The 18,234-nt window shown below is 37.9% G+C and overlaps 1 protein-coding gene across 1 annotated transcript in view; it reads left to right on the forward strand.

The window, feature by feature from the left end:
• LOC124721273 (ubiquitin carboxyl-terminal hydrolase 15-like) overlaps positions 1 to 18,234 on the forward strand; it is a 149,704-nt gene that overhangs the window by 55,878 nt on the left and 75,592 nt on the right. Inside the window, exon 7 of the mRNA XM_047246155.1 lies at positions 10,783 to 10,956. Within this exon, the coding sequence (XP_047102111.1) occupies positions 10,783 to 10,956 (174 nt within the window). The remainder of the gene's footprint in view (positions 1 to 10,782; positions 10,957 to 18,234) is intronic.

Consider the following 18,234-nt stretch of genomic DNA (forward strand, 5'->3'; position numbering starts at 1 on the left):
AGGCTATTTATAATTTGTATAGAAACCAAATGGCAGTTATAAGAGTTGAGGGGCATGAAAGGGAAGCAGTGGTTGGGAAGGGAGTGAGACAGGGTTGTAGCCTCTCCCCGATGTTATTCAATCTGTATATTGAGCAAGCAGTGAAGGAAACAAAAGAAAAATTTGGAGTAGGTATTAAAATTCATGGAGAAGAAATAAAAACCTTGAGGTTTGCCGATGACATTGTAATTCTGTCAGAGACAGCAAAAGACTTGGAAGAGCAGTTGAATGGAATGGATAGTGTCTTGAAAGGAGGATATAAGATGGACATCAACAAAAGCAAAACAAGAATAATGGAATGTAGTCGAATTAAGTTGTGTGATGCTGAGGGTATTAGATTAGGAAATGAGACACTTAAAGTAGTAAAGGAGTTTTGCTATTTGGGGAGCAAAATAACTGATGATGGTCGAAGTAGAGAGGATGTAAAATGTAGACTGGCAATGGGAAGGAAAACGTTTCTGAAGAAGAGAAATTTGTTAACATCGAGTATTGAGTTAAGCGTCAGGAAGTCGTTTCTGAAAGTATTTGTATGGAGTGTAGCCATGTATGGAAGTGAAACATGGACGATACATAGCTTAGACAGGAAGAGAATAGAAGCTTTCGAAATGAGGTGCTACAGAAGAATGCTGAAGATTAGATGGGTAGATCACATAACTAATGAGAAGGTATTGAATAGAATTGGAGAGAAGAGAAGTTTGTGGCACAACTGGACTAGAAGAAGGGATTGGTTGGTAGGACATATTCTAAGGCATCAAGGGATCACCAATTTAGTATTGGTGGGCAGCGTGGAGGGTAAAAATCGTAAAGGGAGACCAAGAGATGAATACACCAAGCAGATTCAGAAGGATGTAGGTTGCAGTAGTTACTGGGAGATGAAGAAGCTTGCACAGGATAGAGTAGCATGGAGAGCTGCATCAAACCAGTCTCTGGACTGAAGACCACAACAACAACAACAACAACAACAACAACCACCTCGTTTGTAGCCGGTCTGACATTTTTGGCTGCCATATGGTGCTGTATCTCTTGGCATTTGAGACAGGTGAGCTCATAGAGGTCTTGCACATCTGCCATGGGGAATACATTTTGCAGTTAGTCATACCTCTTCCATCTGACTCTTTACTGTTGCATTATATTCACTGGTACCATTTGATTAATTCCTCTGTCTTTGTGACTTCCTTTACTAGAAGAGCTTGGTACATGTCTTCTGCAGCTCCTTTAGTCATATGTGAGATTTTGTTAGGTTCATGATGTGGTATAGGGACAAAATATTTTGTGTGTATGACTGTATCATTTCCTCATAAGGTTCAGCCATGTTCTTCAGTGTTTCTTGTGCTAAGTGGACTTGTTCCTGCTTGTTGCCAAAGATTGTCACCAGTTCAGCCTGGAACTTATCCCAGCTATGAGCTTCTCTTCACCTTTCTTAAACCGCTGCTGAACTTTACTATCCAATAAAAGGGCACATTTGCCAACCAAACACACGATGTCATTCCACCTGTTTTATTTGGTGACGTCCAAATCCTTTCAGCTATTTTTTCAGGTCCTGACCAGCATCTTTAGAAAACACTGATGGATGCCTGATGTGCAGCTGACTTACTGCTGGTTTGGAGCCAATCTATCTCCTGAATATACAGATCTGAGGAATGATGTACTACTTACATTGTGATTCCTGTCAGTGTAGGCGGCGGCTTTTGTTTCATAGTTGGAACCGTGGTGATGTAGATGTTTTTAAGTACCCCAGTGTCTCCACCAAATCACGTCACATGTAAATCACTAGTCCAAATCCAAAGGCATGGACATCAGTTAAGTGCAATGGTTATGACTGAAAGTACATTTATTACTGACACTGTTGTACAACTGGAACAGAACTGACCTCCTGGACGGAGAGTCGAGCTACTTATACAAACATAGAATATTTCTGAATGCTGGTATTTATAAAAACATAAAATGTTGCAGAATTTACAAAATATTTCAAGAACATTCTGGAAATTATAAATACTGAATAATAAATAATTGCTAGTGGTCAGGCTTGAACTGGTGATCGTCAGCACACCAGTAGAGACACTGACCACGACACTACACGCACTACAGCTTGCGGCAGTACTGATGTACTCACACCACAGCTAGTCAGTCTATGCTTTGAGGGAGGCTACTTAAACTTGGCTGAAACATTAATTCATTTTAGTATTTTATAAGGTGAAGTAACAGTACACCCAGAAAAGATTTAAATGAGAACAACATTTGTTTCCAGGAACTTGCAGTGCTTTTACAGAGGAGCAAAAAGCCATTAATAGAGCCTTCCTCAACCATGTTTTAATTTGTGTGAGCAATGTCCAAATTGTTGATTGATGTCATTTTTGTCACTCTGAGATAACTGCTATACTTTATCTCTGATGTTAGTTGTACTGCCTGTAGGTCCCAAGTCATGTGGGTATCGCAGGGAGTGAACTGGCCAACCATTTGCCTAGGTGAGGTATTACTTACCTAGCATTTGCATTGACAATCCGACGTGTAGATTTGCACTTGCAAATGAGACCTCTTCTCACTCTGAGATGTAAAAATATCTGGTTGGCTATTGCCCTCTCTAATTAACTCTGCAGTATTGAGGAAACTACGGTGCTCGCTCCTCCTCCCACCCCTCCTGTAAGGAATCCATTGTTCTCTGTCGCCTCAACATCGTTTGTACCCAGTTAACCATATGTTCATATGTTATTGTATGTAATGAGCCACCCCCACATTGTTTTGTGGCTCCTTAGAGATAGTAGTACTTTGCCTCTAATATTGGCAGATGACACTCAGTTGAACTGGTTCTCCGTTTTCTCTGTAGAGGTGATCAGAGTCTGCTATCCATGAAAATGCTAATTAAGCTCACATCAACCAAGAAGAATGGAGGAAGACAAGACTGGGCTTCCAAACAAGGGAAGTTCTTTGGGAATTTGGAGCACTTGTAAGATCATAACTCCACAATGTAAGTCATTATGAGGAAGCTCTTCTATCACAGATATGGGATCAAATAAATATCACAGTCCATACTACAGTTAATACTCTCACTTCTCCAGAAGTATATGTACACTAACCGTTTCAATGCTCCAAACATATATATACTAATTTGCTGTGAAAAATACTTACAGCAGTTCCTTGCTACAATTGTCTAGATGATGCATATAATGCCTACTATCTGGGTAGTGAGTTGGAGATAATTGTTGCATAAATATGCAGTCTAATTTCCAGAATACTGGAAATGCCTAGTTCCCTTTAGAGTTCATTTGCATCATAACATTACCTAGTTTGTGTGCTGCACTTTCCATGTTATCGAATAAATTGACATGACATTACTGTCCATTTACAGAAAATGAGCTGTGCTGAGTTTTCCAAATCAAAGTTACGACAAGGGCTTCATTGTGCCCAATCCAACTGATTATGAGTGCACTTACAGTGATACTGATGAGCTTGTAGGTGAACCCGTCATCACAAATATTCAACATATTAGTGAACCAGCAAATGCTGCACCAGTAAAATGCATATCCAGATTTTGATGTTACTTTCACTACTTCCTTCAGTTCCGAAGAACAGCCTGAGCATATGTCTGACAAATCTGCTAAGAGACACAAAACAGATGATTTTGTATGAAAATACTCTAATTTGGATCCCACAGTGTATAATTTTGATAAGTGATTCCAGTTTTGTAATCATCAATTTAGACAATTCGTCTAGTCTATGACCAGGATGCAGTTTTTTTAGCCAAGAAATTGTAAACTATGTAACTGAACAATGTAATTTATATTACAAGCACCTTTACAGTGATGCCAGTGAAAAGTAAAGACTGTGACATTGGACGAACACAAAAGTGTTCCCTGGCCATAAATTTTCTGGTGGTTCAAATGAGAAAAGTTATTGGACCAACGATCTGTTACTGCTAGGTTTGTGCAAATCATACAAAGAGATATATACATTCTCTCACTAAGAATGTTATACTTTGTTGATGATGAGGATGCTGTAGAAGACAAAATGTGGAAAATAAGGTAAATTGTGGATCATCTAAGAAAAGCATTTCCAGATGCTTCCTATCTTTTTAAAACTTTATGCATTGCTGGGAATTTAGTTCTCTGTAAAGGTCTGTTTTCTTCAAACAGTACATTCCATCCAAACACAATAGATATGGCACAAAGCTTTTTGTGTTATGTGATTGTGTTTGACTTCAGTACTTATGTGACCACAGTAATGGAGAGAAAGAAAAACTGATTTTGGTGTAAATGTTGGAATACCTGGAAGCTTTGTTCTTATTTTACTAGAACTTTACCTTGAAAACTACACAGTCAGGAGTAGTATGTAGAAAACTGGTATCCATACTACCTAGGACCAAGACGGATATAAGAACCTATGCAGAGAAATACGGGATGTATCAAAAAGAATCATCCGATTAAAAAAAAAATCATAACTATTGTGTTATTTGAAATGTGTGTGTAAACAACATACTGTTGAAAACAGCAAACACTCAAGTTTCACATGGTTCCCGCTAGGTAGCAGCAGCAGCAGTGTGCGTCCACTTAAGTTCTAGTAAAAATTGTTTCAGGACAGCAGAAAGCATTTTGTGTGCTACATTTTGTGCTGTGCTTGTCAGTAATAACTGTTCAGTATGACTTTTTTACTTGGTATGCTGTGGATACTCCTACAGCACAGAGCATTAGATGATGGCATGAACAATTCTGAGAAATAGGTTGTTTGTGTAAAGGCAAATCGCGGGGCAGTCTTCAAGTGTCTGACACAGATGTTGAACGCATCAACCATAGTTTCACTAAGAGTCCACAGAAATTGGTTCGCCATGCAGGTTGACAGCTCAACATGGTCCCGATGTCTGTCTGGTGCGTGTTGCATCAATGTTTATACATGAAACCATACAAAATTCATCTACTGCAAGCATTTCGTGAAGGTGACGAACAACAGTGTGTGGAGTTCTGTAATTTTGTTCGTGGCAAAATGGAGGATGATAGTTTAGTTTAGTGATGAGTCAACATTCAATTTAAATGGAGTGGGCCGTCATAATGTGAGAATAAGTAGTATAGAACAACCACATGAAGTTGTACAACATGAATTTTGTGCAGTTGCACAGGAAAATGTGTGTGGTCCATTTCTCTTTGCCAAGAACACTGTTAAAGGAACCACATATCTCAATATGTTTGGGAACTTTCTTTTCCCACAGTTCGAGACTGATTCGAATGACTTCATTTACCAACAGGACGGGGCACTGTCACACAGGCATCTGGAATTGCGGGAATTTTTAAATCAAAGGATTACTGAATGATGGATCGGTCACACTGGACCAAATGATACAGCTGTACATTACTGGTCTCCAAGGTCACTGGACATGATTTTATGTGACTATTTCTTGTGGGGGTTTATAAAAGGCTCTGTTTATGTGCCTCTGTCACCAACAACAATGAATGAACTGAGACATCACAGAACAGTAGCTGTGGAAGCTGTAACTCAAGACATGCTCATTGCAGTGTGGAAAAAATTTGAATACTGCATTGACATAGCCTGTGCATCTCAAAGGGGGGGGGGGCATATTGAACACCTTGGAAAGGTATGAAAAAAGCTTTTTGAATTTCCCTTTCATCAGAAAACAAAATTCATTGTATATGTTTATTAGTTTCAGAAATATAGACGTGCCAATTCAGATGGTTCTTGTTGATACACCTTGTACAATCACACAAGTCACTGGCCACACAGTTTATTAAGAGTGTCTGTGATGACATAGAACAACAAAATCACACTCAGTCACAGTCACAATCTTCAGGAAACTCCACTGCATCATCAACAAATTTTACTATCTTATGGGGGTGCTAGATGGCGAGAATGGCAACCCTATCAGAGACAAGGAAGATGATGATACAGCATGGAAACAGTACTGTGAGAAGTTGTTCTGTTAACAACAGTTGTGACATTCAAGCAGCTGAACAACTTCTGATGGAACATCCACTCTTATGCACTGAAATAGAGAACACAATTCAATACCTGAAGAATTATAAATCCCCAGTTCGTGATGGTATATATGGGGAGATGATCAAAGAAATGGGGCAGGATGGTGTTGATGTGTTGCATGTATTGTGTAAAAGTATGGGAAACAGGGGAATGACAAGAAGACTTGTCAGTCTCTCTCTCCATCCCCTTGTAGAATAAAGGGTCAATCAGGAACTGCTCCAGCTACAGAACTGTTGCTCTCATATCCCACAAAAGTAAAATTTTGCTTGGCATATTGACTCTGCTTTTGAAGTAGTACATCAGTCTCGCATATTTTGAGAACAAGCAGGTTTTGTTGAAGGAAAAGGAACTTGTGGATGGAACCTCAATGTACAACAAATAATTAAGAAATCACAATTGTTCTGTTTCCATTTTCATCTGCTTCCTTGACATTGGGAAGCCTTTGACTGTGTTAACTGTGAAAAGTTGTGGTAGGTGCTTATAGAGTTCAGTGTCCCTCCACACTTGATAGCACTGATCAGAAGTCTATACAATAACCAACTCGCAGCTGTCAAACCAAGTGGTGGTATGCCTCTCTTCTTCAGTGTATCTAAAGGTTTCAGTGTCAGACAGGGTTGTGTCTTGACACATTTACTTTTTGGTGATGTCACAAGTTGCTGTTCATAAAATGGATGAAAAAACAACTGTGTGTCCATTATTAAGCAACTTGATGTGTCTAGGTGCCATTCTTCTCATGTTGTCCAAAAAATTCTTAATTTCTTTGGCCATATTGTAAGAAGAGATGGAGAAAATCTATGAAAAATAATTGTGGAACAATGGATTGAGGGCACGAGACCAAGGGAGAGAGCAGTGAGCAGTTGGATACAGTAAATCAAGATTATCTCTGGTCTGCCTCTTCAACAGGCTCTAAGAGAATCTGATAACTGTCTGGGTTGGCAGCACTTGGTTCGTGGAGTCATGATGCTCAGCAATGAGTGTTACGACTTGAGGTGGTGGTGGTGTTGGTAGTAGCTTTGAGAGGTACAGCCACTGCCAAATGTGAAGCCTTAGGGGACACTTACCTGCCCCACCCACATACTGACCTGATTATTTCTCTTTTATTATTGTTGGCCCAAATGATATCCATTATGTTTTTAGCCTTCTTACTTTCACTATTACGAATTTCCCAACTAGAAAGGTGGTCTTTACTCTGTAACTGTCTTTGCCCTTAATCAGCCTGGTGGTGGGTCAGATGCTCCAGATAAACTCTCTTGACCGAGGGATGAATGACCTCGCTGTTAAGTCCCTTAACTGAACCAACTAATGGACCATTCTTGCTCTATGTGGAAGTTACACATGTATACCCACTGTCTGTAAGCATGAAGGGGTTAATTTTATGACCATACAAAAATTGTAAGCATGAAGGGGTTAATTTTATGACCATACAAAAATGTAACTGCTAACCCTGATATTGCCTAGCTAAGAATTTGTTGCCTAGGTGCACCAAGGCAACTTGAGACAGATTTCCTCAATGCCTCTAGTTGCATCTAAGAGAACTACTACTTCAAAATTATTGCTTCTGCTATGGCCAGTAACGTGATACAAGTGAGTGTGCCGGGCCCCACCCACACCCCTGACATATTTGAGCTTTGTTTCGAAATTTAATGGACCTATTTTTAAACAAATTTTAGAGGCTGTTTTATTGATTTTAACAACAGTAGCTTCATAACATTTTAGTGTTGCAAGAAAGCATGGAAGAGGTGTACCATTTAGTATGGAAAAGCATTTTACTGTGTTTGATGAAGAGATGATCACACGATGTTACAGATCTTGAATTTATTGTAAAAGCTTGGACTGATTTAAGTGTTAAATAATTGTATTATAAAATATTTTGAGTAGTTTGACTGCACTTTCCTCAGAGTATCATAATGATTATTCTTTCCTCATGGGATATTATAGTCTGATTTAAAGTAGTTGTCACTTGACGTTTGCGCTGCGAAGTTGCGGCGTTGTCACGTCAAGCACTCGCTGGAGGCAGCCGCCTCAGCGCATCACTACCCCCCGGCGATAGAAAATCGTTTTAAAGCCTGTATCTTCTACAAAAAGTAAGTAAAAAATTTCAAACCCACATATGATGTATATCTCTACAATGTCTCTGAATCTGTCAAATATCTATTCTTAATTTAGTTAGGACAAGAGTTACATTAATTTGTTTGAAACCATTTAAATTCTCGATTTCGCAAACAGCTTCTAACTTATCACGTCATTACTGAAAAACTATTGATGTCACAGCAAAATATTTTTTTCCTTTCATTAACAAAATAATGCACTCGGCAAAGAATCCTTAAAAGTTTTCGTAGTGCATCACGCTTCTTGTATATAAATTTCTGGAAACAGCATTTTTAAGCAACCCTATCAGTACTGAACTCGAAACAAGTATGACGTTTAAAATCTCTATCTTCTATAAATATTATGTAAATATTTTGAAATTTACGTACAGTATCGGTCTCAGTGGTATCTATAAGCAAATCAAATATCTTTTCTTAATTTTAATTAGGGCCGTTGTTACATTAACTATTGAAGTGTGAGAAATTTTTGCGTCCGGAAAAGTTTTCTTCTTTAGATTGCAAATCTCGAAAACTATTACACACATTGTATAACATGTTGGTGTATATACAAAATGAAATAGAATTAAAATTCAGTCTAACTTACCGTAAGGAGACGACGAGAGCTGGCCAAACAGTATTTCTTAGTCTCACAACAAGAATAAGAATTAATCGAAATAAATTCACAAACACACTATTTAATGGCAGTAAGTACACTACACACTAATCAGACAATGTGAAAACACCGCTTAATTCAGAGTCAGAGTCAGTGGAACTATCAGTCTTTCTGCTCGTATTGACAGATATAATCAAGTCTTCGACACTTTGTTGTAAGATACCTTCATTGTTTCATGCGTCCTGTATCATTCCTTTCACGTGATATACTACCTTCTGCCAGTCTTCCGATGTCATAATTTCAACTGCCTCTTTCAAAAGGCGTTCCACTTCGGTTAATGTAAATTTCTTATTTTCTGCAGCAATACGCCGCTTAACCTGAGCCCAAATCAGCTCTATTGTGTTGAAATGGCAATGGTAAGGAGGCAATCTGAGCACTTTATGCCCGTATTTTTTTGCTACTTCATCCACAATGTAAATCGGGTTCTTTGGCTTGTGTTGCAATACAAGTTCTAATAATTCTGCCCTTGTAAAATTACTGTCGAACTGCACCTTATGTTTCTGTAACCAGCTAACAATGTCGTTTTTCCTTGTTGCCTTTGTGGGTGCTTTGTCTTATATTACTGAATGATAAGGAGCGTTATCCATAACAATGACAGAGTTTTTTTGTTAAGTTCTGGAGCACACAGTCTTCAAACCATTTCACTAAAGTATTGTGGTTCATCTCTTCGTGGTAGTCGGAGGTCTTATTTGAACTGAATAGCAGCAGACAATTTGGAATGAAACCTTTTGAATTTCCGGCATGTGCTACAATTATCCTTTTTCCTCTGCCATACTTCCGCTGATGGTACTGTCTGTCCAGCATTTTTTTAAACAGTGTCCTGCATTCACCCACGTTTCATCAAGCCAAACGTTATCATCAAAATTTGTCCCCACTAATTCTCTAAGAAAGCGGCATCGTCAGGCTGCAATATCTTGGCATTCCATTAGTAACTTTCTGCCAGAGATGGATTTATACCGGGATCCTAACATTTTCACAACTCTTAACAAAGACGATTTACTACCCTGAAACAGGTCAGCCGCTGTGAGGGTAGCATGTAGTTTTTTGAGTGTTTGATACTCCTTCCTTGAATAAAATGCGTATATTTGACGATGAATGCCATCTTCCTGAAAAGAGTCAAGTTTTGTGACCCTCTTCTCAAGTTTTGTGACCCTCTTCTCCAGTCGCCTCTTTTTCCCAGGTGTCTCCAATTTAGATGAGTCACTTGAGCCTTCTTTCGTGAATTTCTCCTTGCAGATTCTTATTACTGATAGTTCGCTAACTTGCAGAGCAGCTGCAGTTCACTCCACCACCTTATCCAAAGGAACGAGAGGCCCTCCTGCATCCCTCTCTCTCTCAAAATACTCCCTTAAGGAACACACGTATTCACGCGCCTGACTGCGAAAATCGACGCCATGTCCGCCACTTTTTGTAGGTTTCTGAGGAGTGTGCAGCCTCGGCCTCCCTCTCTTGTGACTGCTTTCATCAGACATTGTAAACACGCGAAGCTAGAAGTCACTCAAATCTCTCATCTGCACGTCTACAACGGCTTGCTGAGGACTGGCTGGCACAATGCCTTAGTCAGCTCGGCAGAGCGAAGTGGCAACGCAGTGGCAGCCGACAGCGCCGGCTGCCATTGGTTTATTGGTGGCGGGAGCCCTGCAGCACGTTGCCTGTCAAGTGACAACTACTTTAAATCAGACTATAGGTGATGTACATCCCACCACTTAAAATTTCCTGTGCTATCCATCATCACAATAGAAAAATGTTATGGTATCTGAGTCATTGCTGGTGAATAGGGCAGTCAGAAACAAAAACTTTCAGAACAGGCCCATGAAGCACTGCAGAACATAAATTGTTGTTGGTGCAACTGTATGCAGAAATGAACCAGATGAAACGTTTGTTTGGTGCTAATGAATAATTTAATGTAATTCAGATTAGTGTTTTATCACTATTTTGGTAATTTTCTGTTTCTCTGTTATGACCGATTGTTGTCACTGAAGTTAAATTGTCATTTTGTTTCAGTGTATGAGTAATTGTCCCCCTATAACACTGTACTTTTTGAATGATGTGTACCAAAAGGAGTTGAATACAGATAATCCACTTGGAATGAGGGGAGAAATTGCAGTTGCATTTGGAGATTTGATAAAAACAATCTGGAGTGGGCATAATGCTTACACAGTACCACATAACTTCAAAGTAAGTATTTTTGTGTGTACAATAGATATGCTGAGAACTTAGCTAAATGATAGTATTATGCTATTATTAATTACTATTAACATAACATTGCTTGATTAGAATGTAGAACAACTGCCATGAAGAGAACATTACGCGCACTTGCGAGTTTGTATATATATAAAATCAACCCAAACTTATACAGACCACCTTCTAACTATGCATCTGATCATGTAATGCACACACATTGCATTATTACAAGTGTACAGACAAATCATTTGGTCAACTGTTACTAGATTGTTTATTTATTTATTTCTTCTTAGACAATATACATTGTATGGATGTTGTAAGTGAATGTACAACTTATGGTATGAAGTCTAAATATTTTCTTAACAAGTGCCATTTTACATTACTTAATAAGCATAGGTATTTTGATGTAGAACTGAAATACATAAATACAAAGCCCTGCATACATATTACATAAATAAAAAAAAGATAATTTATATTGTGAAAATAAATATACTAGGTGTGTTGATATGGAACTAGCAGATATAAATACATAATACATGAACGAGAGGGAAACGAAAATGTCAGGTATAACTTATGCTGGGTGTTCCCATCAATTCTTCGGTTTTCATTTAAGTGTAGAAACAATGTTCTTCCAAAAACAGGTTTACAGTTTTTTTTAAAAGAGTACATACTTCTAATTTCTTATATATTCTGTGGCAGCTCAATAATCAAGACTGCTCTGAACTTTCAGCTTATTCTTTCTATCGAAATGGAGGCAATGACTCAAATGATCATGAATAATGTTATTCAAGCTATAATTGTCAAGATTTTTCAGATATACATTATGGTCTGAAAAATAAACTCACAAGGAATAGTCAGAATGCCCAGGTTTTTAAATAATTCTCTGCAATGAACCCATCTATTGCATTTTGTCATTATTCTTACAGCTCTCTTTTGCAATCTGAAAACTGTTTGTAGATTCTGGGTACTATTTTCCCAAAAGATTATGCCATAGCTAAGGATGGTATGCACATAACCAAGGTAAGCTGACCTTACACAGGTGTCACTGCATACTGATGCAAGAACTCTAAGCACGTAGCATGCTGTGGAGACTCTCTTTGAGATAATCATGATGTGTTAATTCCATTTTAGTTGGCTGTTGATGTACAGACCTAGGAATTTAGTGTTAGTTACAGCTGTTATTGAAGTGTTGTGTAATTTTAAACTTATGGACTTGTACTTCTTGTTTATTCTAAAGTACATGCTGTTTGTTTTCTTAATGTTGAGAGTTACTCTGTTCTCTGTAGACCATTTGTAAACATCTGCGTGTGCTTCATTGGCTGTTTCCAATAGCAGGCCAGGTGTCTTGCTGGTAATCAGTATATTACTGTCATCAGCAAAAAGTACTTTTTCTCCATGCTCCACACATTGTGGGAAACCATTAATATAAATTAAGAACAATATTGGACCCAGACCACTTCCTTCTGGGACTCCTGCATTTTCTACTCTTTACACTCTGTTATTTAGGGGCGATTGGAACCATTTATTTGCCACTCCCCTAATTACCAGATACTCCAACTTGTTTAGAAGAATGTTGTGATCAACGGTATCGAAGGCCTTTGATAGATCTAGGAAAATTCCAGTTACGTAACTGTCCTTGTCTAGTGATTCAAGAACAATTTTTGTAAACTGAGCTATTTCGGTTTCAGTGCTTCTGCCCGGTCTGAAGCCATGGTGGTGTTAACAGAGAAGATTGTATTTATTTAAGTAACTCATATGTCTATTTTTCATTAAACTATTTTGGAAAATACTGGAAGTAAAGCAATTGGCCTGTAATTTTCTTTTTTCAACATCACCATTTTTGTGAAGAGGTATGATTTTAGCTAGTTTCAGGTAGCCTGGGAAGTGGCCAGTCTTAAAAGACCCGTTAACGATGTCAGTTAAAGGCGCTTTAATGCTGTCTATGCACTCTTCATCCCGTCCTGTGGAGAGTTTGTTTTTTAATTGTTTTTTGGTACTTCTTACTTCTCTCTCAGTAGTGGGGAGCAGAACCATCATATTTTTTTATGTAATTTTGCACTGGAATATCAGATCTTTTTGGAAATTTGCTCTTCAGGTCTTTTGCAATACTGGTGAAGTATGAGTTTATGAAGTTGATCACTGATTGTATTGCCTGATTTCTTGATTTTAATGTTTGAGTGTGTCCTTTTTTTTATTTCCAGTCTCACATTTAACCAAAGTCCAAGCAGCTTTACTTTTGTTGTTTGCATTTCTTATCAGTTTGTTATTAGCTGACTTTTTAGCTGCCTGAAGTACCTTTCTGTAAATTTTTTTTTGTAGTTTTTGTAATAGCTTACAAAACCAGGGTCACTGCATGTATTATTTACAGAGCTGAGCGGTCTGAAGGTTTGGGCAGATTTTGTAATCCCACTGGTAATCCATTTTGTTTTGCTCTGTGCTTCAACAGGAAGTAAGACTTCAAATTTGAGCTTAAACAATGATATGAAATGACAGAACTTTTTGTTGGTATCTGTTTGTGCATATACATCATCCCAGGTGTTGCGACTTAACTGTACAGTAAAATTTTGCATGGCTGATTTGGAATAGATTCTTTTGTATCCATGCTTTCCCCATAGGAACATTTATTTTTGCAATTTGACAAAGATGATCTGAAAGTCCCAGATTTTTGAGTACTAAGTCACAGTTTTCTGAGCCAATATCAGTGGCTACATGATCAATAGTAGAGACTGAGTGTGTCATTATCCTTGTTGCAATGCTGACTAGTGATGTCATTCCAAAGCTACATAAAGTGCTCAGAAAAGCATTAGTAAGATTGTATATTTCTGCTGTGTTTAAGTTAAGATCTCCACATAGCAGGATGTTACTTTTAGTTTTTGATGCCTGTTGTAGACTCTGTATTAGTTTTGCACAGTGTATATCAAAATCACCACTAGGAGAACAATATACACATAATATGACAAGGTTTTTGGGGACATTTTGAGATGACAGCTCTATTGCTGACACTTCAAAGTGTTTTTCTTCAACAAAAGAGGCAATGTCACTTCCAACCTTGTATTGGAGTTCATTTTTAATATAAATACATAACCCTCCCCCTTTGATTGAAACTCTACACAATAAGAAGATGCTAGTATATATGAGGGTAAAGTTACATAGGCAATTTCACTTTCCTTGCACCAGTGCTCAGTGATGTATATAACAGAGCTTTTTAGGGTTTGCAACTCGACTTCAGGCTGCTGCACTTTGTTTTTGATACACTGAATGTTTTGGTGGAACACTGTTAGACATTTAATTTTGTTCATATTGTTTTTTTTTTTTTTACAAAAGCACAGCTACCTCTATGAAGTGCTTCACTACAGTTGTCACTAGACACTAATGCATTGTTTTAGCTTAAGCTACTAGAAGTATCAGCTACATTACATAAAATAATTTACAGAAGACCATTAGCTGTTAAGCCAGTTTTTTCTTGTTCAGGGTGGTTTGGATGTTGGTCTATGCTACCATTTACTCCAAAAAAAACATTCCTAATACCTCTGATATTTAGAATTTTGTTTAAGTCACCTTTTTCTGCGATAATTTCTCTTATTTTGTCACACACAAGATTTTTGCTTTCGAAATTTAGGTGCAACCCTGGATTGGTATGAAGACATCTGTTCAATTTACCTATATCAACTACTCTACATTTTCCAAATGAAGCACGCAACTGTTTCATTTTGATGTTTGTTTTTCAGATCTCCTTGTTGACACACAAATTATACATTAGGTCATACCTATTAGGTAGCATTATAACTATTGTGTTACAAGATTTATTAACTTCTAAAAAGTTTTTCAGGCTTTCGAAGCAATTTTGCACCCCATTTCTTGTGATGTCGTTGGTAACAGCTATGCACACAACATAATCCTTTTCACCTTCCATTTTTCCCCGCAGGTTAACATCGGTAACGTGTTTCATGCTTGCACCAGGTTTTACTAATCCTACTGCTTTGAAGTCTTTGTTATATTCTTGTAAAGTTCTCTCCAGGTTTCTGCTTTGGCTGTCCATCTGAGACAGGGCATAAAATTTACTTTACTTCCTACTTTATTACATGTCATTTCATATTACTGTGAAAATGATCAGTGGATTCCATGGCTGTATATTGAACACATATCTGAGCCACTGACAGCTTTAGTGATGACTAATGGTCATTTTTTTCCACCTAACTGTGAACATCACTAACCTGCACAAATTTTGTTGGATTATTTATGATGAGATTCATAAATGAATATATTGTGAAAGCACAGTCAGAATACCTAAATTCTTGAAGGGACATCTGTTATGAGATGACCCGTGTGTAAATATCACATATTATTATGTGCAGTTGGTGCTTTATGACTAATGAGTTCTCCTAGGAAAATTTACCATAAGTCATTAATAAACAGTAATATGTAAATTACATTGAGATATTCATTTATTTCTGAAACTATCAATTATGAGAAGAGCAAAAAACTGCTCAATTTAGCTGCACAAGCAGTTCATTAATATGTTTCTTCCTATTCAAATTTTCATAAACATGTATAGCAAAAACCCTGGTACATTGTGACCAATTCATCGACTCATATTCATGCTACATTTATCATTGGTGGTTTTCTATTTGCTATGCAGAACTAAATATATTTTTCTGTAATCAAGGGAAAATCGATTTGCTGAGAATCACTTAATAATAAGTGAAAAATGCTATAACAGTAAATTCAGTTGCTGTCTGTCTAAGAGGAGTAATTCTAACACTTGTTATTTGAAAAATGTACCAACTTCTTCTTCTTCTTCATCTCCCTTGCATTTTCCCATTTCTCTACATGGTCGGCATCATCATATGGCTTTTGAAAATGTTAGTGACGGTAGCCAGATGCCCTTCCTAATGCCATCACACCCCCCCCCCCCCCCCAAATGGAAATTGTGTGTACGTATCATGTTCAAGTGTGAGAATATTTTCTTATTTTTGTAGGACATGTATCTGAGGTGAGATGTGGATACCAGTATGGTATTGACATAGTTGGAAACTGCCTAAAAACCACTGACTGGCTTACCAGTCCTCGTCGTTAGTCTGTGAGTTGGAGTCGACCTAAATGCAGGCACACTTTTCCACTAGATGGCACTGTATGCATCATAATGTAAATGGGTTTGGCTACAAATGACAGATGAATCGAAACATGATGGCTATGGTATGAGTAGCATGTTACACCAACCATACTGTGCAATGTGCAATGTGCATGACCCCACAAGTTTGGCATTTACAGTTATTGCACTGTTAGTTGAGCAGTCCCATCCACTATGGCAACATTGTATCAAACCAGATGGGAAAAATTGGTTTTTAATTGTTCTGAGCCCAAAAGCCATGTAAAAGCAACAGTGACATTGGTTTTTAATTGTTGTGAGACTTGCACAAGATATGTTCAGTATGCTGTCCACCATTTTCTGCCACAAGTCAAAATCAAGATACAGCATGTTCCACAACAGATGAAAGCATCTCAGGGGTCACATTCAGAATGCTTTGTGCAATTTTTGCCTTCAGTTCAGCTATGTTTGTAATTGGAATGCTGAACACAGTATTTATCAGATAGCTGCACACCCAGAAGTCACATGGATTAAAATCAGGGGGTCTGGATTGCCAGGCTGTAGGGAAAAGACAGTTCATAATTCTAGCATTTCCAAAATGCCTCTGTAACACTGGCTGTGCTGTGTGCAGAGGAGTGCCATATTGCATAAAAATGGCCCTACTCATACATCCATGCTGTTGAAGGGTTGGAATCATGGTGCGAAAAAGACTCTCATAGCTTAAATTCACATTCTTGAGATAAAAAAACCCTTGTTTCACAAAGCGCCTAGCATCCAGCGCACGTTGCTTTATCGATTATTGATTTTTGAATGCGTGCATAGTGTACATGATGTCTCTGCCAGGGGAATCCCCATTGCATCTAGAAATAAACTTTCCTGCAGACAAAAGGGGACAGTGTTATACGAGCTGAGTGGAATAAATCCGAATAGGTGAACACCAGTCACTGTTTATGTGGTTGACTGGGTTTGAGAATGACCAGCATTGTTATAATTACTAGCGAAATCCATAGATTCGGACTACCGGAGTGGAAATAAATGACTAACAGGAATAACGGGTAAAAAAGATTGCATATTATCTTTTCGGTGCATCCAAGAAAATGAAATTTTGACAGGAAATTTTTGGCCAGACCACAACACTAGTAAGGGCCAGTTGTACAGTCCCCTGCTAGCAGCAGCATTCACATAATTATGGAAGGCTAAAATATGTTATTAGTTCCAGATTTTATTTTGTTTCCACTTTTCTGACAGTCAAGCATTAATTGCCTTGCACAACCAAATTATTTTTGTTGGTTTACCGAAAAAAATTGGCTTTTATTAATCTTTTCCACTGAGGCAGTCAGTTTATTTGAAACAAAGTGTTTAATGCCACACTATTGGCTAGTTTCAAGTGTTCGCTGCATTTCAAGTGCATATTTTCATCTCCTATCACATATGGCATTATGCCATAATAAAGAACCAAACATGAGATAATACAGTACTGGTACTACAAGAAAATTTACATCCAAAACTGGACATGCAAATGTGCACTCTAAGCTGAATTATGCATTTTAGTATGGTTCACGAAATTCCGATGCTCTTGGAATATCCTCTAATGTCTTGTTGCTTTTATGATATTATGTAAGGCCTTTAAATGTTTTTACATGTACGAACATACGGGCTTCCTGCATCATCATAGCTGCATAAGTGCGGTGACACCCATTATCTGGTGCCCTTTGGCTACTGCTGAAATGAAACTATTTCTAACAGGTCGCGGGAAAATATTGCGAATGGTTGTTTGAAAAGTGTTACTTCCAAAGTAAATTTTCTTTTACACAAGATGAACTATGCGTGAGTGTGTGTGAAGAATTTCTTAAATCACAGAACGTTTGACTCCCATTTAAAAATCGACTCTTCGAGGATGACCATTTAAAAGAATTTCAAGCCCAGAAGATCAGCCATTTATGTCATTGTTAAAAATTTTACTGGCACATTTGTGCGACTTATCTTAAAGTGTAACACGCGCAAAAAAGATCAACCTTTTGTGTGAAAGCTTAGCTTCTCTTTCAGCTAATTAATCTGTGAGATCTGTTCTTGTAGCAACACTATGTAAATAAATTTAAACCATTAACTTTTCCTATTTGTGTGCTCACGCTACTTAACAGTGATGTTGCTATTGGCTGACTACATCACGTGTCCTATGCTCT

Source organism: Schistocerca piceifrons, chromosome X, assembly GCF_021461385.2.
Source record: "Schistocerca piceifrons isolate TAMUIC-IGC-003096 chromosome X, iqSchPice1.1, whole genome shotgun sequence".
In the NCBI taxonomy this organism is placed as follows: Eukaryota; Metazoa; Arthropoda; class Insecta; order Orthoptera; family Acrididae; genus Schistocerca; species Schistocerca piceifrons.